Source organism: Zosterops lateralis, assembly GCF_965231275.1.
Source record: "Zosterops lateralis genome assembly, chromosome: 14".
NCBI lineage: Eukaryota > Metazoa > Chordata > Aves > Passeriformes > Zosteropidae > Zosterops > Zosterops lateralis.
This window is the reverse complement of record NC_139774.1, coordinates 17,405,798-17,430,076: the sequence shown is the minus strand read 5'-3', so window position 1 is coordinate 17,430,076 and position 24,279 is coordinate 17,405,798. Positions and strand designations below refer to the sequence as shown.

The 24,279-nt window shown below is 47.0% G+C and overlaps 1 protein-coding gene across 6 annotated transcripts in view; it reads left to right on the top strand.

Annotated features, from left to right (window-relative positions):
* The first annotated feature begins 3,968 nt into the window (after window positions 1-3,968).
* PWWP2A (PWWP domain containing 2A) overlaps window positions 3,969-24,279 on the top strand; it is a 31,763-nt gene continuing 11,452 nt past the window's right edge. Inside the window, exons 1-3 of one of the 6 annotated variants that reach the window (XM_083871726.1) lie at window positions 3,969-4,689; window positions 15,089-16,801; window positions 17,941-18,571. In XM_083871726.1, coding sequence (XP_083727852.1) covers window positions 4,034-4,689; window positions 15,089-16,787 — 2,355 coding nt within the window. In that variant the 5' untranslated portion in view covers window positions 3,969-4,033 and the 3' untranslated portion in view covers window positions 16,788-16,801; window positions 17,941-18,571. Of the gene's footprint in view, window positions 4,690-15,088; window positions 16,802-17,940; window positions 18,572-22,353; window positions 22,603-24,279 lie in introns of those variants that run through there. The other 5 variants (XM_083871728.1, XM_083871729.1, XM_083871727.1 and 2 more) reach the window with 5 other exon arrangements.

Sequence of the window (24,279 nt, the reverse complement as noted above, 5' to 3'; positions counted from 1 at the left end):
GACTTTTATGAGAAGTTCTCTATTAATGACCAAGCTGCCTTTACCTTCAGTTGAGTTTGGCCTCCCAATCTGTCCTGGCTCCAGTGATGATGCCAATCTTCTCTGAGTGGAGAAATCCATGGAGATACAGTGTGGATGCCACCAGCACCTGTAGCTGCACAGGCTTCAGAAGGCAGAAGAAACCAGAGAGATTACGAGATAAGACAGGAAGTACCTCCAGACTCCATTTCCTTACAATTACCAAGTGAGATATCAGCAGTGAGACAGTGCCAGTCCTTCACCCCAAGGGCTCACAATTATAGTTTTTTAAAAGCAACCCCAACTATGGAAATCCATGTCAATCAATTCTCCATATGGATATTAGGTAAAGCCCCACTCATTGACTTCATCTCTTGCCCACAAGAAATGCAGCACATAATTGACTTTTCAGAGTGCAGGGCAGAATTCTGGGGCACCACAGTGAGGTTTCCTTTAATGCTCATTCCAAATCCTTTAATGCTCATTCCTAAACCCAACAAAATGAGCTCCGTGTTCACAGGGCCACAGAAATCAGTTACCAACATTACACTGATGATTTTCTCACCCTAAACTAACTTCCTGTAATAATTCACTAACAAATTCCAATCCATCTTAAATATAATTAACACTAGCTGTAAGAGCATTGCTTTCCTAATCTGTTAGAGGAGCAGTGAGTTTGCAGCACAAAACCCAGATTTACTTTCAGTTTATTTGCCTGCACTGCTCATGCACAGTGGTTTTCACTGGTTACACTTTTCCTTTTTAATTTAGAAAGCCCTGAACATTCCCCACTGGCAGATCATGCCGTGAAAACGCTGACTGGTGGATTTATTGGCACCGTGTAAAGCTGTGCACACTAAGCCCGGCCCGGGGAGGGTTTGGTGGCCCTGCCCAGGGTGACAGGAAGCTGCTGTCACTGTGGCAGGCACAGGAAGCCACTGTCACTGCAGTGGGGATTGAGCAGGGCAGCAGAGCTGGCTGTTCCTGCAGCACAGAGCCTGCAAAGGCTGCAGGGGGGATGGAAACCTCATCCAGGAGTGTGGGGAGTCCCAAAGCCTCAGTGGGGACTGAGAACCTCCCCTCCAGAGTTCCTCCACCCCAGTGCAGGGATCAGGATCTGCTGTCCCACCAAGACCAAGTGTCCTCTGTCATCCAGAGCCACAGAGACACATCAGCTGCAGCAGGGACAGCACAGGGAATCTGCACCTCTCCCTGGATCCCAGCAACACCACAAATTCCAGCCCCGGGGAGATTCCCAGGGGCAGCTCCTTGCGGAGCCTGCTGACACAGCCTCCTCCCAGGAAGCTGAAATCACAGATTTGGCTTCACTGGAACCCTGATTACTCCCCGTTTAGGAATTTTGCTCCTTAAAGCCTTGCACTGGGTGTTGGCTCTCTCATGGCAGTGCATTTCCAGGGAACTCGATGAGCCCAGAGGGTGATGTTCCCACTGTCCAGCTTCTAAAAACTCCACACCCACGCCCCATCAGTTATTACCTGAAGATCTGCTGGGACTGTTCACACTCCCACAGTGGAGTTTCATGGCAGAACAAATCAATATCACTAATGCTGAGTTTCAAGGTTCCTGTGCCCAGATCCATCTCCTGTCCCAGCTTTGCCCACACAAACAATTCCCTCCCTGCACATAACCCCAGTGGGATTTGCTGCTGCCCCACATCCCCTCCCTCTGTCCACCCAAACTCACAGATTCCTCAGCTGCCCATCCCAACAATTTACTGCAACACATCTTTATGGAGCTCGGCATCTTTCCTGCCTTCATTTTAATTGTTCTATTCCCTCCAGGTTGTCTCCGTTCCTCTCTGTAATTTATAGTTTCTTCTCTTCACTTCTGTCCTTCCTGCCACTTGCTGAACACAGAGAGACTTGTTTTAATTTACAGAGAGTGTGGTAGTGCAATCTGTTTCATTAACTTAATTAGTTTTATTTTGGCAGATTCTAAAGGTTCCAGGATAGAAAAAAAAAAAAAAAAAAAAAGACTCCAACTATGCAACCACTCTGCAGACCAGCCACTGTAAGGCAAATCCTGCCTTAAGGAGATTACAGGTTAGATTTGAAATAAATAGAAATTAAATAGTGATCAAAGGTATTTGGGATGGAAATAAATTATATATTGGGGGCTTTTAAAATTTTAATTTATGAGTTCCATCCTGCATTCACATGCCTGTGTTAGTAGGGTTGAATGTAAGAGTTACCTATGGTATGGCACCCGTGTGGGGCATTATTCTGGGATATAAATGTCCTTATTTACCTTTTTTTGAAAGCACACACAGCTTCACCCCAGCACCTTTCCACATTCCAAGGAGCGGTTTATGTGTTTTATTTTGATCCCTCGGCAGGGTCAAGCACATAATCCGCTGTTACTGCAGAGAGGCAGAGAAGGAACCACACACACACCCTGCTCCCCACCGAGCACAGCAATCCCTGCCGGCCCCAGGGGATGGAAAACACCACAATTTGCATTTAAATGGCCACTGTCTTCCACAAGCAACACCTGCTGAAAAGGTGCGCTCCAGCAGAAGGCTCGCAAGAGGAAATCTTCCATTTTCCGCCCATCCTTTACATAAATCCGGGTTTAACATAACAAAGAGCCTTGCTGGGCTGAGCTGTTGGGTCTGAGCATCCCATCAGCTCCAGGGATGAGCAGTTTGAGGGTTTTTTTCTGTGTTAGTCGGGAATTTCTGGTAGGCTCAGGATTTAGGGCACACAGGGAACAGGGTTGAGTGTCCTGAGCACACAGAAATACCATCTCAAGATAAAATATCTCTGCTTTGTAGCGAAGGCCACGACCCTTCTGGCCTCTCCTGCCTGAAAGGTGCTGCTGGAACTTGACTTTTGCAAAAACTTCTGAGTGCAAAGTGAGAGCGAGTGTCTGTGAATGTTGGGAGGTGCAGAATAAACCACAGAATAAATCACAGAATAAACCACAGAGTTGCTGCCCCAGAGTGTCCCAGGCCAGGGCTTAGAGCAACCCACTGTAGTAGGAAATGGTTAATTCCTTTTCTCCCCTTTCGACTCCACCTTTCCCACCTTTACCTGATGTGCAGAATTCATGGTGTTTAATTAACACTTAGAAATGCTGATTTACCTCACAAAAGGTGTCAGTCCCTCTGTCTTCCCCTCATCAAGTGAGGACAACATGAGGGTCAGACACTGATCTGGGTGACAGGGACAGGAGCCAGGGCAGGGCTGGAGCTGGGCCAGGGCAGGTTTGGGTTGGATTTTGGGAAAGGTTCTTCCCTTTCCAGAGGGTCCCCAGGGAATGGGCACAGTCCCAGAGCTCCAGGAGAGCTTGGACAGCGTTCTAGGGATGCCCAGGGTGGGATTGTTGGGGCAGGAGTCGGGCTGGATGATCCTTGTGGGTCCCTTTTAACTCAGCACATTCTGTGGTCTCCCCTCTGGCCAGTGTCACCCCTCAGTGCTCCCACAGCACGGGGACCAGCAGCACGTCTGCCCTCACTGAACAACGCAGGATACAGCGCTGGCTGTGCTCCGCGGGGGAGCCGCTCTGGGGCGATCCCATGAGGGGTGACCTGAGCACGAAGAGGAGCGAGGCGATGATCCCTCTGAGGGGCGCCCCGTGCCCGCCATGGCCGCCCTCACGCCCTCACCATCTTCCCCCGCGCGCTCCCGGCCCCTCTTCCCGCCCCCCACCGGCACTTGGCGCCGCCAATCACCGGCCTCCCTCGGGAGCGGCGTCTCCCTCCACCAATCAGATGGCGGCGCTACACCACCGGCCCCACCCCTCCCCATATCGGCCGCCTATAAATAATTTAACCACGCCCCCTCTTCCCCTTCCCGGCTCTGCACTGAATGAAGCCCCCACTAGCCAACGAGAAGTTCCGGCGAGGCCGGATAGACAACTGCGCTGTCCAATAGAAGCGCAGCATTGCGGCACGCCCGCCAATAGCGCGCAGCCTGCGGGCGCGGGGGGCGGGCTCTCCCTCCCCGCGGGCCGTGGCCGTCGCTCCCGCTGCTGGAGGGAGGCGGCGGAGAAAATGGCGGCCATGGCTGCGGAGGCGGCGGCGACTGCGGCGGTGCCGGGGGACGGCGGGGCCGGCGAGGCCGAGCCCGAGATGGAGCCGATCCCGGGCAGCGAGGCCGGCGCGGACCCTCTCCCCGCCGTCAGCGAGGCCGTGGAGTCGGCGGTGCCGGATGGCGAGGAGGCCGACGGCGGCAAGGCCGAGGAGCCGCCGCCGGTGCAGCGCGCCCGGAGCCCCGGCGGGACTCGCGAGCCGGACGCGGGAAGGACGGAGGAGCCGCCGCCGCCGCCGGGGGTGGAATCGCCGCGGGCAGAGCCCCGCTCAGCGCCCAGCCCGGCGGGCTCGGAGCCGCCTCAGCCCTGCCCGCCGCCCCAGCCGGGCCGGGAGCCGCCGCAGCCCTGCCCGCCCGCTGCCGGGGGCTCCGCGGGGCCCGGGGAGGAGCCGCCCCGGCCGGAGGAGGAGGAGCCGGATGCTGCCGCGGCGGTGGAGCCCGAGCCGGCGGTGCCGGCGGTGCCCGCGGCCCCGGGCGGAGGGGAGGCGGAGGCGGCGGCGCTGCTGCCCGGCTCCGAGGTGCGGGTCACCCTGGACCACATCATCGAGGACGCGCTGGTGGTCTCGTTCCGGCTGGGAGAGAAGCTTTTTTCCGGGGTCCTCATGGACCTCTCCAAAAGGTGAGAGCTCGGGGGGAGAGCCCAGCCCGAGCCCCCACCCAGCGCCGAGCCCGGGAGCGCTGCCGGGGGCGGGATGGGGGCGGCCCCGCCGGGACCCTCGTGGGCTCTGCGGCTTCTCTTCGCTTCCCTTCGCTCCCGTCCCATCGCTTCCCATCCCAACCCAACCCTGGTCCGCCCCGGGCCGAGCAGTTCCTGCCCTCGCGTCCTCCCCGGGGAGCGGAGCAGCGGCTCCCGGGCATCCTCTCCCTCCTCTCCTTCATCTCCCTCCTCTCCTTCATCTCCCTCCTCTCCCTCCTCCTCGCCCCTTACATCCAGGGGTGAGCAGGGTCTTCTGCCGCCCGGGGAATGGGGAGAGGCAGGAGAGGGGCGAGCACTCGGGCACAGCCTTTGTGCTTTGGGGCTCCCAGGGCGGGCAGCAGCATCCCTATCCCTGTGTGCATCACCCTATGTGCACCATCCCCTGTGTGCAGCATCCCCATCCCCTGTGTGCCCCATCCCTGTGTGCAGCATCCCCATCCCTGTGTGCAGCATCCCCATCCCTGTGTGCAGCATCCCCATCCCCTGTGTGCCCCATCCCCTGTGTGCAGCATCCCCATCCCCTGTGTGCCCCATCCCTGTGTGCAGCATCCCCATCCCCTGTGTGCAGCATCCCCATCCCCTGTGTGCAGCATCCCCATCCCCTGTGTGCAGCATCCCCATCCCCTGTGTGCCCCATCCCTGTGTGCAGCATCCCCATCCCTGTGTGCAGCATCCCCATCCCCTGTGTGCAGCATCCCCATCCCCTGTGTGCCCCATCCCTGTGTGCAGCATCCCCATCCCCTGTGTGCCCCATCCCCTGTGTGCCCCATCCCCTGTGTGCCCCATCCCCTGTGTGCCCCATCCCCATCCCCTGTGTGCAGCATCCCCATCCCTGTGTGCATCATCCCTGTGTGCATCACCCCAGCACAGAGCTCAGCTTTTATCCTCCTTTTTGTACAGAACAGCCCCCCAGATCTGACTGCCCTCTTCGTTCTGCCTGACATTGCCTGAGTAACCTTCTCTTTCACTACCTACTGTTTTCCAGAATAATGGTTTTTCCAGCTAAGCTGTTGCACTTATTAATTAGTACTGATTGCTCCTTGTATGCAACGAACGGGGTGAAGTTTCGTGGTTCTTAAATATTCTCGTGGATTGAGGGGATTTTTATGCATTTCTGAATAACTTATCAGACAGCAGGGTTTGGGGTTTGCTTCTTTTCTCTGCCTATCATTTGGGAGAGGTCATGGTATCTTACAGACAATCTAGGTTCTATCAGCAGGTGAAAATACTTCTTCGTCTTAGTGTTTTTATTTTAGACTTGTAAGGACTCTGCAAGTTCATGAGAGAAAAGTGAAATTTAAGCAAGGTTATTATTTAAAATAATCGGTATGTAAAATATGCAGCACTTTCCACCCCTCCCCAGATTTAAGCTGTGTGTGGACATATGTCTTTTATCACTCCTTTTATGTTGTTAGTAGCTGTTCAGCAACTTCCTGAAATTATTAATATTGTCAGTGGTTCCTAAAAGGAAAATTGTGGGGAGCAGCACTTCTGGCTTGGGCCTCACTGCGTGGTTGGGGTTTGACACAAAATTTGACCCCAAATTTTGGATAATGTCACAGCATGATGTTTTCAGTCTGTCACTTGATGAGGTGTGAAATGCTGAGCAAAACTCCAGCCACTGGTGAGGGTGAAACAGCATCTCAGAGCAGGGCAGGAGGTGACACAAATTGAGTGTAATCCTGGGTAACACCAATTCTTTTGTAGGTTTGAAGTTGTCCCAGCAGAATGCCCTATTTGCCCTGGGCAGGAGGGTGACAAAACCTCTGCAGGAAAATCCCAGCTTCTCCTTTTTCTCCTGAAAGGGATCCTGTCCTCCTGAACACACCCTGGGCACAGACATCCCATGTTCCTGTGCACTGAGCAGCCTCTGGCGTGCAGCAGATCTGCAGCCCTTTGCAGCACAAGTCACTTTGCAGCCTGGCTGCTGCTGCTGCTGCTGCTGCTGTGCCTTGGTGGAAACATCTCCAGCCTCCCTGGGTCCCAGCCCAGCTCCTGGGACAAAACTCTGCACTGGGGGCTGTGGAAAAAAAGCCCTTCAGGGAGCCTGGGGATGTCCCTCCCAGGTTCTCTTGGCAGTGCAGCCATTTATCCCTTCAGAGGGGCTTTTACATGGGAATTTAAATTCTCAAGGCTCAGCTCTACAGAGAGCCTGGACAAGAAAAGCTGAATTTTGAGACATAAGGTCTGTAATATTTGGCTGGTGACAACAAGACGTTGGTAGATAACAGGAGTCTCTTTATCAGATGTCTCAGAGCAGGAAATGCAGTGGAAAACGAGCTCTAGAAATAGTCCCAGAACTTCCTATCTCTAAGAAATGGAAGCATTATTAAAAACAAAAGTGCTGCCTGTATGTCCAACAATTCCATTTCACCACTTCTGTGGTGACTAACAGGTGGTATTGTCCAGGTGTCAGCTTTTCCTTTTATCTGTTTATTTTTGTTTAATGCAGCAGCACCTGGACCTGCAGAACATTAATATTTTCCTTCTGTATCTATGGCAGGCCCTGGAATTCTTGTCATAAGTTTTTCCACTGGACCAAAAAGAAAAAAAAAAAGAAGGGCAGGGTTAAATGAGAACCACCTAAATTCCATCCATTTACATGACAACACTGGGATTTCCAGCATGAGAGATGGGTGCTTGCTGAAATCTGTCTCATTCAAATGCATGAGAATAATCTCACAAACTTCCCTAATGCCAAAGGGATCAATATTTTAAGACTGACAGCTCTTACTAAGTAAAAGTGACAATTTGTGTTAGAATTTAATCATTCAGGAGCTTGCAAAAGTGGGCTGTGTTCACTGCACATGCCAATGCTGTGTTATTGTATGATCAGAGGGAAATAATTCCTGTTCCTTTTTGGATCTTAATTTCTCTTTCCCTTCTGCACCCTCCAGGTGCTACTTCCATACAGTACTAAGAAGAGTAAGTTTAAAAAACTGTTCATTGTATTATTTTTTGTCTTCCCAAGTCATGTTCTGAATAACTTGAACTTCTTAAGGAAAGAAGAGCAAATATATCCCCATATATTTGTGATTTTAAGGATTTTTTTTTTTTTTTGCTGTTTTATCTTACTGCTTTTTTCGTTGTCGAGATGATGCCCTGACTTTGTATTTTATTCTTGGTGACTTTGATATGAACTCAGTGATATTTGTATGAGGGGCCTGATTCCCTCTCCCACCTCCTGTAAATGGGAAATCCCTTTAGGAGTTTAGACCACAAATGGGCTTTATTCTTACATTTATTTGAGCTAAGGAGGGGTCTGGGGTAATAATTTGAGGGAATTTCCCTGCCTGTACCAGGCTCCTGAACCTGCTGCTCAGGAAGTTTTGAAAACCAGAAGAAAAGAGGAGCCCACCTTGTCCTGAGTGCCAAGTCCATCAGTTGTGCAGTAAATCCTCACCTGGAGAGGAGCCTGTCCCCACTGTGGTAACTCTGAAGGCTCATTGCAGGAATTAAGGATGTTTTTAGTGCTGCTGCCGTTACCTTTTAATGCTTTGGTGCTGCAAGGGTGAGGATTCTTTGGTTCTGCTGGGGGTTCCTTGGGGTGGGTGTCCCTGATGGAGTCCTGGGGGCACAGACAGGGGAAATGCTTGAGGGAAAAACCCCACGTCCCCAGGGCTGATCCCACAGCCCAGGGATCCTGCCCTGCTCAGCTCCTGGGGCCCTCCAGAAGGACCTAGAGCTGCTGGAGGGTCCAGAGGAGGCACCAAGGGGCTGAGGGGAGTGGGAGGAGAACCCTCCCCATGGAGATGGGCTGGGAATGTTCGTTCTGGAGAGGAGAAGGTTGTGTGGAGCCCTCACAGCACCTCCCAGGCTCTGGAGGGGCTGCAGGGAGGATGGAGAGGGAACTTCAGCAGGAGCTGGAGGGGCAGGACACAGGGAATGCCAGAGGACAAGGTTGGATGGGATTTTGGGCAGGAATTGTTCCCTGGGAAGGTGAGGTGGAATTCCCAGATTTGCTGTGGCTGCCCCTGGATCCCTGGCAGTGCCCCAGGCCAGGCTGGACACTGGGGACAGTGGGAGGTGTCCCTGCCATGGCTGGGGTGGCACTGGGTGGGATTTAAGGTCCCTCCCAGCCCAGCCCATGGTGGTTCTGTGGGGTTTAAAGTCCCTGTGAGGTGCCTGTCCCTGGCATTGCTGTTCCCTGTTTGCTCAGGGGACAGAGATGTCCATCCCACCTGCTGGCTCAGAATAAATCCTGCTCTGCACCTGGAGGTGGGGGGGAAATACCTGAGAAGTGTAGCATTTGTAAATCTTAAAATACAGGATTAAGAAGTTGTGGTTTCAGTTTGTTCTTCTGGAGAAAGGATAATTATTTCTGTGGTGCTTTTTTTTTTTTTTTTTTTTTTTTCCTTCCTAAAGATTAGGAGAGGAAGGGGGATTAAATTTATGTTCTGTTGTTTTGCCAGCAGTCAAGACTTGGCATTTTCCTTGTTTTATCATTTAACTGAAATTTTCTTTCTAATCCTGCAGATGTGAAGGACATGTGTCTTGTCTTCTTCTCTAAAGCAGTTCCCTTCTGACTTGTGTGTGTTCATAACAGTTCTTGAGAGAGAAAGAGCAAAAAGTTGTTTTATGACAAAGAGCCTTAATTAGATATCCAGTGTGTTCCTAGTAGACACATGTTTGAAATTATGTCTTTATTGGGCTTTTGTTGTGGAAGATAAGGAAGGACTTCCTGCACCAAGGTGTGCACGAGCTGTATGATGAAAATAAACTTTTATAGGCAATTTGCAGTTCTTACAATCCCAGAAGCAGCTTTCAGGTACAGCACTGACTTCAATCCTGTGCTTTTTCCCAGTTTGTTAATTCAGCTTCTACTGCAAATGTGAGAAGGAAACAGCAGAAGCCTCACTTGAAAAAATGTGCTACATTTCTGCCTGCTCTTAGATTTAATAACCAGGGACAGCGTGTGTTCATCCCTGTCTGGGGAAGGACTGGGGTTTGGTAGGAGCCTGATGTTCTGTGCTGCACATTCTCAACAGTGTCAGTGACTCAGGGTTGTGTGCTTTGGTTTATTTTATTTTAAACCTTGCACTCAGTTTCCCAAGGTGTCCCCACAGCTCGTCACTGTCCCCTCTGGAGTTTCTCAGGAGCCCAGAGGAGTTTGGTGAAATTCTGGCATTTAAGGAGCAGCCCCAAGACCTCTTTGACATTTGTTTTTGTTACCCCCAGAAGGTGGGAAGCTCAGGTGTGATGGGACTGTGGTTCAGAGAGTAATTACGGTTTTTTTTTTTGCTTGTGAGTGCCAGAAATTTTATTGAAGGTGTCCAATGTAGCCTCCCTTAGAGGGCAGGATTAGAATTGGGGTCTGGATTGGGCCCCAAACTCTCCTCTCCTGAAGGAATCCGTGGCCTTCAGCTGTTCTTTGTTGGTCTGGGATGTGACAGACGATGGTTGGTCTGTCCTTCCTTATGGAATTCTGTGTATTCCAGCAGTGCTGCTTGTCCTGGCTTTCTGAGGCTTGCCTTGGTTCAGGGTGTTGAGGCAGGGCAGGAGGGAAATCTTCAGTCTGGATTCATTTTATTTTCTGTTATGGGACTGATGAATCTTGGCCATCTCGACACTCCATCCTTTATTTAATGGTTCCATTCTCTTCCACATGTCCTGGCTCTGGCATTTGGATGTTCTTGAAGAGTTTATTCAAGGTGTGATCCTTCAAAATAGATCACAGTGAAGTGTCTGCTTCAAAATGCATCTGACAGCTAATAATGGCATCGGGTGTAAAAATTAAAAGGTATTTCACTTTAAACAGACCTTCAGCTTCATAGATGTGCCAGTAAAATGATGGGAGTTAATGAAAAGCCTGAACTCAAAGCATCCTGTCTTTTCTTTCTGTTGTGCTGTTCCAAAGAGTCACAGGGCAGTCTTTTGCCTTCAGAGCTCTCAGTGAAATGTGCATTTTCTGGGCTATTTAGCCTGGTGTTCATTGCTCAGGAGGTGAATAAACCAGGGAGATGATTGTTTGGCTTCTGGGAATGCTTTTTTTCAGGAAGGTGCCTGCACTTAAAGCAAGAAATTCCATCTTGTGCTTTATCACACCAAGTAAATCCTTCATTAAAAATAGGTTGTTGCATAATCTGTGTTTTCAATGCAGGTTATTTTGAGGAATTCTGCAAAACTTTGTGTTCAAACAGCTCTGATCTAACTGTGTATTACATGGAATGTTATAATTTAAACCCCCAGTTTAGATGCATGAAATACAGAGTTCTTTCAGCATGTTATTATACTCCTGGAACTTCCATCCATGCAACAAAAATGCCTTCAGTTGTTGCTCGTCCTGGCTTTGAATGATCTTGGGTACAAGAGCAGAAAAGAACAGGAAATTTCTGCACTGCCTTGGTGGTGAGGATGGGGTTTGATCATTTACCACAGATTTAACACTTTAAACACAAGTTTTTTCTGCTTTGTTGGTGTCCAATGTGTCCAGAGACAAATGGGAAATAATTCTGAACCTGCTCAGTGGCTTCATCCTTTGGCACAACAAGGAGCTTTTCATTTCTCTCCCTTTTAGCAGAGAAGTCAGACATTGGAGGCTAAAAATGAGAACTTCAAACTTTAGGTATTAATGTAAAACACTTTTCCCCAGGGAGTGTTGTTTATGTACTTTGTTTATGTACATACAGTCCTGAGTTAAAATGGGATTTGTTCCTTATCTCTCATGGTTATTTCTGAAAAAAATACACTTTAACTATTCTGTTTTGCATATAAATTGAACAATAATATCCATTCATTGGAGTAATTCTGCTGCAGGATTTAGATTTGGAAAAAAAGTGGCTTTACTTTCCTTAAATACTTAAGTTTATATGTCTGTAATACAAAACTCTCTGGCTTTAAATGACAGAGTTTTGGGTTTGGTACCCAAACTGGTACCCATGGCTGCCTATTAATTAACTTGGAGCTGACAAAGTGGAAATGAAACCTCCCTGTTTTTGTCTCTGGTCAGTTGAAAGCTCCTCTCAGTGTAAATATCATTGCAGTGCCAGAATTGATCTTGGTTCAGTCCAGATCCTGAGACCCTGTTGCTATTTCTGTCTCCAATGAAAATGCACTTTGCAGTGGCATCTACAGCAGAAATGCAGTCACATCCTGCTGATTGCTTGAGAAAAACCTCTGAGAAATGACTTTTATACAACATCTCAGCCATCCTCTCTCTTAGAGAGGCATTTTCGAGGCAAATAAAGAGCTGGGACACCTTTGCAGGAGGGGAAGTGGCCCCATGGAAAACTGGCTGTGATTTCCATAGGTGGGAACAGCAGGGCCCTGGGGATTGAGGCTGAAATACCTATTTCTGAGTTTGGTTTTTCTACACTTCACTTTTAGATCCCCTGTCAGTGGATGTTGCCATTCCTTGGGGTGGGATGGTCTGAGGTAAAAGTGTTACACGAGTCTGGAGTGGGCAGGGAGCACCAGGGGATTTTTATTTTTAAGCAAACAGGACTTGCAGAATATCTTTACTTTCATCCAGAAAAGCCCGTTCTTGGAATCTTGTGGGATAAAGTGATATTTGGGATCAATGTATTAAAAAAAATGGTTTTGTTGTGGGAATAAAGACAAGGCAATTCCTTGTAGAGGTTAAATGTGTGTGGGGAAACTGAAATGGTTTCTCCTCAGAGCTGATCTAGTGCCAGGCAGTGACTGACTGGAGGATCAGTAAATGTCATGATTCATCTGAGCTGTGTGCCTTGGAGTTTTATAATTTTGTTTTCTGTGGATGCCTTTTAGTCCTCCTTCACCTCTGTGGCAGATGAACCAGAGGCTTTTGCAGCTTTTCTGTCTAACTTTTAACACAACTGACTAGTTCAGCCTTGCCCTTGGTGTGACAAAAATTACTGGGGTTGTAGGAGAAGTATTTGTCTTCAAGGTCCACCAAACCAGAGGGGTGAAAATGGGGCTTGAAATTCTGGTCCATGCAATAAACACTTGTGCTTGCTGCAGAAATAATTAACGCTGCGTCATGCCTTGTCCTGAAGAAACTCACATCTTCATTCTGCTGCTTCTCTTAGGAAAAATAAATCCCTCTCTTCTTACCTCGTTCTTAGTCTTTATTCTTTCCTGTAACCTTTGCTGTTTCATTTGCAAGTTTTTTTCCCCCATTGTTTTCTCTTCTTTGTTTTCGTGTCATTCTTCCAAGTTGCTGGAGAAGTTGATTAGCCAGGGAGGAAACAGAGATAATCAAAAACTAAATAGAATCTGCTGTTGGGTGAGGCCAAGAGAAGACACAATACACTCTGATCACTCTCTTGATTTACCAATTATATTTTGTCCTGCAGGTGGATTGTTTTGACTAACAGGATGTTTTGTATTAACACATCATTTACAGGAATGTGCTGTACATAACTGGCACAATATCCAGGAATGTTCTTTACTTCCCCAGTTCATTGATTTGTAAGTGGACAGGGCCGGGAGAGGTTTATTTTTTAATCAGTACCTTTTGTGAGGGATTCTCTGACTTCAGGGCTTCCCTCTGGATTGGTTTTGTGTCTTACTAAAGCAGGTTTGCATCTTGCATTAAAATTACCCTTTGTGGCTTCCAGTTCTTCATTTCTGGCCTGTGTTTTGTGCTGGAAGGAAAGGAGAGTGGAAGGTGCAGGATGAATCTTTGATTTCAGGCGTGTGCTGAGCTTTCCATCAGCTGCTTTGTGCCTTTGGAGTGCAAATCCTGCACACTTTGCTGGTGAGGCAGTAGAGTGAAAACCTGGGGAAAGAGAGATGAAATCCTTGAATGGGATCCATCTGGAAACCCTTCCAGTCCTCTTCCTCCACCTCTCCCTAGTGACAGCTAATTATCTTCATTTCCTGACACAGAGTCACATCAATGCCCCCTGGGAGGAGGGCTTGGCTCTGGGAATGGCCTGTGAGGGCTGAAATGCAGCTCCTGAGGCATTGAGAGCACTTTTAAGGGATGTTTGTCTCTGTGGGGTTTCATATCCCACTCCTGTCTACTTCTGCTCTTGTGCTCTTTGGGGTTGGAATTTGCACAGCAGAGATCTTGCCCCGTCTTGTTTTCAGCTCTTACCATAGATTAACTTTTTACCAAATCCTCTAATCTTTTATCAGGTGGTGAGTGATAGGATCTGGATCTTAGTTTCTTTGAGAAGCTGAATGTCTTGATGCAACTAACACTGAAAATATTGTTAATTTAATTACTGCCAGCTGGTAGTTTCCTTTAAAGCCCTACTTGGAATTGAGTGACTTGCTCACAATCCTTTGTGGAGGGAAAAGTATTTGTGGAAAAGCAACTTCTTTACCCTTGATGGACTTGTGGGACTTCAGGGAATGTAAAACTTAGTTATGAGCAAGTCCCTTGTGGTTTAATGCCAGACCATAGGCTGGAAAAATGTCTGTACAAGCTGCTGAAATGCAAACTGGGTGGATAATTTAATCTTGGGTGGGTCGTTTGCTTCAATTACAACTTGAGATGTAGAAAGAAGCTTGTGATAAGCAAAAGGACAAACAAACAATGGCTTTTGTGGGGACACTGTAAAGAACCTTCTAACACATGATGACTTTATTTCAAATCCAGTTTTGAGGAAATAAAGGCAACATGTAGGTACTTATAGAAAAAAAATTAAATAAACTTCAGTTGAATCAGCTGAGGGGATGTTGCTGTTGAGCAGCAACAAACCTGAGGACAGATCTTGGGGAATCACTCCCTTGTCCTGATCTAGAGCAATTCCAGTCTGGAGAAAAGGAGGAAAAGGTTTAAAATCTTGTTTGCTCGTGGGACAGTGAGGAATAGTTTGTACTGAGTTAAAATAAGGGGAGTTTTGCTGGGAGAAATTCAGACTGGGCTGGGGAGTTCTGGGCTATAAAGCATCGGGTGCTGAGATTTTGTGGGATGGTGGCACTCCCTGCTCACTGCAATTTGGGCAGGCCAGATTTGTCTCTGTTAAATCTGGACCTTTGCTAAAAATGGAAGAAAAGTATCTGAAGATGTCTTTGCATGAAGTTGACTTAGCATGGAAAATGAGCTTGGGTAGACTGGGAGTTCTTGGGGTGAGTTTGGGTGTTTATGAGCATTTTCTAGAAGCATAAAGTTAATTTTTTTGCTGCTGTCTCGGGGATATTTTTGTTACATTTTCAGGGCATCTTGTTGATATGAGGGGAAACTGATAATCAGTGAAGTTGTGTATTTTTTGTTCTTTGCTGACTTAATTTTGGTGTCTTGCATTTTCAAAGCTTCTGGATATGAAGTGTTAATTTCTCTGAGATTCATGGTTTCCAAATGCTGCGAGTTTTCAAATCTTTTGTGATAAACGCCGCAATAAATTCCCTCAAAACACTGAAAATTTTTTTTCCCCCCTTTCCCTTTCAGGTTTGGCCCCCATGGAATCCCTGTGACCATATTTCCCAAAAGGGAGTACAAGGACAAACCCGAAGCCATGCAGCTCCAAAGCAAACCATTCCAAGAGGAGGCGCAGGTGAAGTGCGAGGCCGACGCCGCCGTCCCCGACGACTCCTCCCTCACTCAGCCATCAGAGCCCAGCATAGCTAAAAGCCTTTGGACTTCTAAACCACCTCCTCTGTTTCACGAGGGAGCACCGTACCCTCCTCCTTTGTTTATCAGGGACACCTATAACCAGTCAATACCTCAGCCTCCGCCCCGGAAAATCAAGCGGCCCAAGCGGAAAATGTACAGGGAGGAACCCACTTCCATCATGAACGCCATCAAACTACGGCCCCGGCAGGTCCTGTGTGACAAGTGCAAAAACAGCGTGGTGGCGGAGAAAAAGGAGATCAAGAAAGGTGGCAATGCAAGTGACTCTTCCAAATACGAGGACAGTAAAAAGCGAAGAAACGAGAGCGTGGCTACTGTGAATAAAAAACTTAAGACTGACCACAAGGTGGATGGGAAAAGCCAAAACGAAAGCCAGAAAAGGAACGCTGTGGTCAAGGTTTCGAACATTGCCCACGGCAGGAGCAGAGTGGTTAAAGTTTCCGCGCAGGCGAACACGTCGAAAGCGCAGTTAAACACAAAAAAGGTCCTCCAGAGCAAAAACATGGATCATGCGAAAGCTCGGGAAGTCTTGAAAATGGCCAAAGAAAAGGCACAAAAGAAGCAGAGTGCAACCTCCTCTTCCAAAAATGCACATTCAAAGGTCCACTTCACGCGGCGTCTTCAGAACACCAGCTCAGGGTCCCTCCCGCCCCGATTGCGCCTCAAGCCCCAGCGGTACCGCAACGAAGAGAATGACTCTTCCCTCAAGACAGGACTTGAGAAAATACGGAGTGGCAAGATGGCAACTAAGCCCCAGTCTCGCTGCTCCTCCACCCGCTCAGCAGGTGAGGCCCCTTCAGAAACCCAGAGCCCCTCAGAAGGCCCCGAAGAGGCCAGCAGTGAGGTTCAGGACACGAGTGAAGTGCATGTAACTGTTGATCAGGATGAACAGCAGACACTGGGCAAGAGAGGCAGCAAAAGCAATATAACGGTTTACATGACCCTTAATCAAAAGAAATCTGACTCTTCCAGTGCATCAGTTTGTAGTAGTGATAGCACAGATGATTTGAAATCCACCAACTCTGAGTGTAGCTCTACTGAAAGCTTTGATTTTCCTCCAGGCAGCATGCATGCACCTTCCTCCTCTTCCTCCTCCTCCTCCTCCTCCTCCTCTTCGAAGGAAGAGAAAAAGCTCAGTAATTCCTTGAAAACAGAAGTCTTTTCCAAAAACGTCTCTAAATGTGTCACACCAGATGGCAGGACTGTATGTGTAGGGGACATTGTTTGGGCCAAGATTTATGGCTTCCCTTGGTGGCCGGCCCGTATCCTTACCATAACTGTGAGCCGCAAGGATACCGGGCTGCTGGTGCGCCAGGAGGCTCGTATCTCATGGTTTGGCTCCACCACCACGTCTTTCCTTGCTCTTGCACAGCTCTCCCCTTTTTTAGAAAGCTTCCAGTTGCGCTTTAATAAGAAGAGAAAGGGTCTGTACCGCAAGGCCGTCACTGAGGCAGCCAAGGCTGCCAAGCAGCTCACGCCCGAGGTGCGGGCCCTGCTGACGCAGTTTGAGACGTGAACGTGGAGAGTAAGGTAGGCAAGAAAAAAAACCTGGAGGCTCCACCGAATCCGTAGCCAGGTTAGGGAGGGCTGCCAGGGAAAAGGAAGGACGTGGCAAAAGTCAGGAGTTGCACTCGGTTGGCGCTTTTCACACGAGGTTGACTCTTTTCTTTCGCGTGCCGCGCGTGGCGCCTCGGACCGAAATTAGCCTCAAAGTCAGGGCTGAGGGATTTTTCAAGTGAGAGTTTTGTTGTTTTTTTTTTTTTTTTAAAGAGAAAAAAAAAACCCCACAAATGAAAAAAAAAAACAAACCAAACCTCCTCAACCACCCGATGCACAGGAGCCATAGCCTCAGCTGGAAGGCAGCTGATTTGCAGGGAATTTTTTTAGTAGTTTCTACCCAGTATGTAACTAGTTCTGTGTGGCCAAGGGTTGACACGAGGGATGAAAGTAGTAGCTGTGACTTTTTTTTTTTTTTTTGTTTCGTTTGTTTGGTTGTTTTATTAGGTGGCCCATCAGGGAAGTGTAGAAATGTAAGCCTTGTCTAAATGGTCTTTAAAGATTATTTTTTAACCAGTCTCTAATGAATTTATTCCTGGCCAGGCCCAGGTTGGGTCCAAGCTCCCCTTCTGTGGGCTGGTTTTAATGGCATTGGAGACAGGCTCAGAGTTGTAAGGAAGAAAAAATTTTAGTGACTTAAAGACCAGATTAAATGGGGTTTTATCGTAGTGACCACTTTAAACACTCAAACCTTTCTATGCACATGGGGGCACAAGTAAATCACTTCAGGGTAGGAGAAGTCGAGGGATGCCTGTAGCTCTGAGACAAAACTGAGGAGGCCTCAGTGTTTGAGATCAAGGGCTGTTAATGCTGCATAGGTGTGAATCGTTCTGGTCTTTCTTCCTGAAAAAAAAATCTTTCAGGCCCTTTGCCTGGAGGTTTAGTTTAAGAGAGGCTTTGTTTTGAATGTGTAAATAATCAATTGCTGAAATTGGTCAGATTTTCTCCTGACTGGTTGTTCCTAAATTCTTAGGATACGTCCTAGTAAATTACACTTTGTGAATTGTCAGATGTGTAATTGTTGCATTTTTGGATGTATCTAACTTTTTTTTTTCTTTTTTTTTTCCTTTTTCTTTTTTTTTTTTTTTTTTTTTTAAATATTTCCGTTTAAGGTATCTGTTTGCAGGTCAGAAAAAATGAGATATGTAATTGTGTAATGCTCTGAAATGTAAAAAAAAACAAACTGTAAATAAAATTGACTAAATCCGAATTATTTGTGTGTGTTTCTCAAAAAGCTTTGAAACAAATCCAGGATGTCAGAGTATTTGATCTGTATGGATTTAGAGGACACCCTTAAAAAATCAAATTGTCCTTTTTTTTTCATGCATTCTTAAAGATGAAGTGCTTGGTGTAAATACTATTGGTATACTTCAGTCTTAATTTGGAGATTCTCAATTCTCTGTCCCTTTTGTTTCAGAACCAGCTCTGTAGAGGGCTTTCTGGAAAGTTGATTAAATTTCTCCCTAAATTAGCTTTTGGGCCATATATTTGAGTAGTGGAGATGTGGATAATGTCACTTTACAGTGGGGAATATTTTCAGTTTCCATCTCAGAGCCAGTCAGAGCTGCTCTCCACTTTCCTTGCATGGTTTTTGCTCACTATTGGGGCATTTTCATGCAATGCCCTTGACTTTTTTTTTTTTTTTATCTGTGAGTTTTTGGTCCTTACCTGACCATGTGAATTCCTGTGTCCTCCAGCCCATTCCTTCAGCCTTGCAATGCCTTGTGAAGAGTCTCCTGGTGCTCATCCCAAAGCAGTTTCCATCCTGGTTTTTCCAGAATTGCCCATGACAGATGTAAAAAAATTTAAGCTCAGACTGAAATTAAACAGACATAAAAATGGGGGCAAGGATTTAATCATCAAACCCTGAAAATATTTTTATTTTAAGATTTAATTTCATATGTTCACGCTGCTGTCTGGTCTTGCCAAAGCAATTCAGTTCCTTTTTACTTTTTTGAATTATTCTGTTGTGCCCACAGAATTATTGAAAATCTAAAGTGTCAGACCTGTGGCTGTTCAAATTTTCCTCAAGCTGACAGTCATTAATTGCTAATTAAGCTTCCAAATATCCCAACTTTACCTTGGCATTCTAACAGTTCCCCAAAAAAAAAAAAAACCCCAAAAAAGTGGTCAATGCTTTTTGAATGTGATAAACACACAATAAATTTTGTTAAAAAAAAAAAAAATTGGAAAAAAAAAAATCTGTTTCACTTCTCTGTATTCTCTCCTGCAAACAGAAACAGTTTCTTTAAATAAATAAGCTGTATTTTGTTATTAAAGCCAATTGCTTTTTGGAGTCAGGAACCCATGGGAGGTGGGTCAGATGTCTACACCACTTCCTTGAGGTTCAGAAACTCAAGTGAACTGGTTTTAAGTCAGTTGTTCTAAGCCAAGTAGTAGCAAAATCAATATTGACATTGTGATTTTTTTCTTTTAGAAGACCTGGAAGCTTTGTTCTCTTAATTTATATAAAATTAGAATAGCCCTGCAGCTTACATAGGCTGAGTTTGCTCAGGTGTTCACTGGGGGAGCAGCAGGTATGGGAGGGCTTTCTTTGGCTTGTTTGGTGTTCAAAAGGACTGTTTATGGAAGGATTTAAAGTTTTGATTTGTAGCTGATGAATTTGAAGTCTTTCCTCAGTTTCATAGTGAATGTGCTGTACAGCTGCAGACTGAGAAGGGCTCAAAACCAGCAATTTGTTTTGTTAAATTCATTTTTTACAGCACCATGTTACAATAAGTTGAAAATCTCTTCATGCTCAACCCTGATTTTCCTTTTAACTCGCCAGGAGCTGCTCCTGGGGATGCAGCAGTTTCCAGGGGCTGGGCTGAGAGAGCCTTGAAGGCAGGGACAAGGCTTGGGGCTGCTTTAGCTGAACTGTAAAACCACATTTTGCTGTGCCTGTGGTTCCCCAGCAGTGCCACAGCTCTGGGGCAGTGGCACCTCCGTGATTTATCCATGATTTATCCATGGAGCATCCCTGGGCCAGGTTTGGCTACCAACAGCCTCAGGCTGGGCCAGGGGACAATCACTGAGGTATCAGGATGGATTTCCTCATGGAAAGGGTGCTCAGGCCTTGGAATTGAGAGAGATTTGGGGTCACCATCCCTGGAGTGTCCCAGGAATTCCTGGATGTGGCACTCAGAGCTCTGAGCTGAGGACAAGGTGGGGATGGGGCACAGAATAGACCTGGTGATCTTGGAGGTGTTTTCCAACCTAAATCCTTCTGTGGCTCTGCCTTCACAAGGCAAACAGGAGCAGAGAGTTTGGGATTTTCCCATCAATTTAATGGGATAAATTGCAAGTGATGCCTTTTTTAGTTAATGCAATGCCTCGGTGTGGTTGTTGGGTATTTTTGGTCTGACAGTTTGGGGAAGAATGAGACAGGGCACGGTGAGTTTCTAGTCCAGGTGTTCTGAAAATCTTCAGTTCAAATGCCTTTGGAGACAGAGCAGTTATTCCAAAACTCAGATCTCTCTCCCCAGAGGTGTTGGAAGGTGTGAGGAGCAAAGCTGGAAGGGAAATGGTTTGTGTGTGTCTGAAGTGGAGTCACGCAGGAAATTGCACAGGTATTTGTTGCTGTTCTAATTGGAGTTGTAACTTTGTGTCAACACTTCAGTGAGATAATCATCTCGGATGATTTGGTTTCTCTTTCAGACGCTGCTGTGTTTAGTTTGGAAGCTACAGAACTACCCTGGGGTGGGGTTCCTGGGGTGGTTTAAGTCTGTGCAAGGCTGAAAAGACTCTTTTTTCATCATGGTGTAAAATACCTTTGAGTTTTTAGAACATAGTTTCTAACTGTGATTAGGATTAAGAGTAGCACAAGTGAGGAAGGGTGAGAGTTCCTTTTTGCATTGCTAGCCCTTAGGTCTGGTTCTGTTTAACTCTCTTAAGTCCTGATATTGATTTTCTTTCAAGTCTGCTAAAACTGTCAGAGTAGAATAGGAACGTGAATTTTGGAAAATAAATGTCAGCAGCTCATTCTCGGCATCATCATCCATCCTGCCTGTTCTGTGAAGTCCAGTGAGGAAACAGAGCAGCTTTCTTGGCTGAGGAGCTGGGGAAAGGAGCAGACTGATAATCAGGGAAAGGCTATTTCAGTCCATCTTTTGCTTTATAATTGTGTTCCAATGAATGCCTGCAGGAATAGCAAATTCAGGCAGGGCAGGGGGTCCCGCACTGATCTGTAGCTAAAGACTGAGCTGGGAGGGAAGTGCAGTGAGCTGGAGCCTAAAGGGATGGATGACAGTGTGTGGTGGCATAATCCATTGGGGGAAATGACTGCAGTGTTTAAAAAGGGAATTTTTCCATAACTAACAAAGCTTCTGACCGTGGAGTCACCAGGGATCACCCACATTTAACCCTGAAAACTTGTGTAGCTGCCAGGCTGAGGGAAGATCCATTAGCTCAGGTGTGAGAGATGGGGCTGGGAATACCCAGCATCAAATTATCCTCAATCCCTGCTGGAAAGAACGTGTCTGGTCATCCCTGTCCTTGCAGTGACAATGGCAGTTCCCAGTCAATATTTAACCCCCCAGCTGCTGTTCTCTGTGCCACCTTTGGATTTGAGTTTAACCAGTTCCCTCCCAGAGGGTCACCCTGGCAGAGAGTTCACAGTGTGGCTGTTTAGGTCACTGACATCCCTTGTACCTTTTCCTTTCTCTTCCCTGCTCACCCTCCTGGCATTTTTAGGCCCCTGGTCCAGTCTGACCCCATCTATCTCTTTTGTGGTCATTTGGGTGGTTTTATCAAACAGCAGCAATTCCTCCCAGGTCAGAAACACCTCTAATTATTGGGGTTTAATTGTTGGATCCTAATAGCAGCTTATGATTTACTCATACATTTCAATATTCTGTATTACCTGGGACGTGGATACAATCCAGACTGTCATTTAAATTAATTAATGATTTCTTTTCTTAAAATTAACAGTGACACAAGTGGCCTTGTGTGAACACAATGCAGAGAGCAGCAGGGCTGTGGTGCCAGGGAGTTGGTGACTGGTTTGCCCATCCTGCTTTTTCCCTGAATTTCCCAGATTGGGAAACTCCCTGGAGTTTTCACCTCAGTGCCAGGGACCAACCCCTGAGGAGAACTCGGATCCAGGGCTGTGTTTTCCCCAGGAAAAAACAATTTGTGTTGCTGGCAGGAGGTGGGGAGTGGGTGGTGCTGACAGGGCTCACAAAACCTCAGCCAGCTTGCACATCCCAGAGGGAGACACATGGGAGCAAAACGGGAAAAAATAAAAGGTGAAATAACCTGCCAAAGGTGACTCCCTGTGCTTGTGCCATCTTTGATCTCCTCTTTCTGCCTGCCCATGGCCTGAGGGGAGAATTTAGCAGCCTGCAGGTAGGAGTTGGCTCAGGGAACAAATCAGAATCCCCTGGAGCAAGTTTGAATCCGGGCTTTGCCCCTTCAGTGTGAGAGGAAATGGATCTGTGGGGTTTATTTGGGCTGTGTTTGACAAATTACTTCCCAAATCAGGAGCAGGCACGTTTTGAACAGCTGTAATTCTGTTTTTATGCCAGTGATTCCACCCCTCAGTGCAGAGGAGGAGGAGAGAGCTGTGGGAACTGAGGATATTCCAGGTGTGTGAATCTCTTGGGACGGGGGCAGAGGCAAACTCTGTTGAGTTGCAGCTGGGACAGGAAATAAAATAACACTTAAAGTGAGGCAGGGAGTTGAAATCAAGCACTGGAATATTGATTGCATTTGTGATAGTGAAACCCTGGGTGCTGTGTGTGTAATGGCAGGGTTTGAAAACCAATGGATCAGAGCAGCCAGGAGTGGGAGAGGACAGAGATGGATTTGCCCTGTCACTTTGTCATTAGCAAGGCTGATTTTGCAAAAACAGAATATTTGTAAAAATATGCCTATAATGAAAGATTCTGCCCTCTGTGTCCTGGTCACATCCTGCAGGAATCACATTGGAGTCCTCCAGGTTTGATCTGAGGAAACCTGCACTGCCCCTTCTGCCAGGGGCTCTGTGTGCAGCTCCTGCTTGGCTGATGCCATTTATGGAACAGCAACTTGAATTCAGGTTGTTCTTTAGGAAAAAAAAAAACAGATCTAGGTCAGTTTTCATGTTTGTTTACAGATGTTTTGGATGTCAAATATGAATAAGGAATATTCTCCTACATGTGCTGGGAATCTGCTTTGGGAGGCAAGTGCTTGTTCCCAGCACTGAGATTCTGTGACAAAATCACAGCAAATTCAGGTGGCAGAATTGTCCTTGCTGTCCTTTAACAGGTGCACAAAGGGGGAGATGGGATCTTGCTTTGTCAGTAAAATCAGCAGATACAATTCCAAGCAAATATTTGCTTAAATGCTAATTTGGCATCATTTTTTATTTAGTAATGTGTGGGGGTTTTTGTTTGGCTTTAGGAAATGCTGGGGTTTAATTGCACCTCTGCCATGATTCAGGATTTTAAACCACGTGGTGCTACTTTAGGCACTTAGTAACTCTGGTGAAAAGGAACTAAATCCACAAAAATGATTTTTAAAAGAATTGTAGTCAGTTTATTTAGAAGTTTAGTTAATGAAAAAAAAAAAAAAGTCTTTCCTTGAGGTATTTCAAGTATTGAGGGATTTAGGAAAAAACTCTCCTGATACAATTATATGGAAAAAACTGAGTTGGATCATGTTTTAGGAATTCTTGATGCTGTGTCTTATATTTCAGGGAATTAGGCACATAAAGGGAAGAATGTGTTGCTGCTCTTTGTTTTCCTGGTGGCTGAGGTCCTGCTGCTGGAGGCTCTAAAACAAGGGAACAGTTCTTGCTTTTAGTAGTTCATCATCTGGAAGAGCAGCCTGCTTTCCCTCTTCTCCACTGGCTACAAATGGAATCTGTGGCAGGAAAATAGGAGTTTTGTGCCTTCTCTTCCATAGTTTTGCACAGACGCAGCATTATCCCCCAGGAAGGTGCAGAAATGTTACTGTAACTATTTAAATTTGGGCTCCTGGCCTTGAGGTTTAATCCCTGATGGGATGTGCTGCTATTTTTGCTTCTCTTGTCCTTCTGGGGTGTCTTTTCTCCCCCTCCATAACTGCCTGGTGTCCTTCTGCTTTTCCTTTGGAGATAAAAGCCAGGACTTTCAAAGGCAGCGATTCTCTTTGGACAGCAGTGAATAAAGGGATTGAGAAAATGTTCCCATTGAAAAATCAGAATCCCCCTGGCAGTGCTGGCTGCCAGGAAAAGGCTGTGAGAGCTGAGTTCAGTGGGACAGGCAGGAAAGGCCTGAGTCGTGTCACTGCCTGTCCTGACACACATTTTTACCTTTGCAACGTTCCCAGGGCAGTCCTTAGGATGGCTGGAGCCCCAGGAGGGGCTGAGGGAGCTGGGGAAGGGTCTGGAGCCCCAGGAGGGGCTGAGGGAGCTGGGAAGGGGCTGAGCCTGGAGAAAAGGAGGCTCAGGGGGGACCTTGTGGCTCTGCACAAGTCCCTGCCAGGAGGGG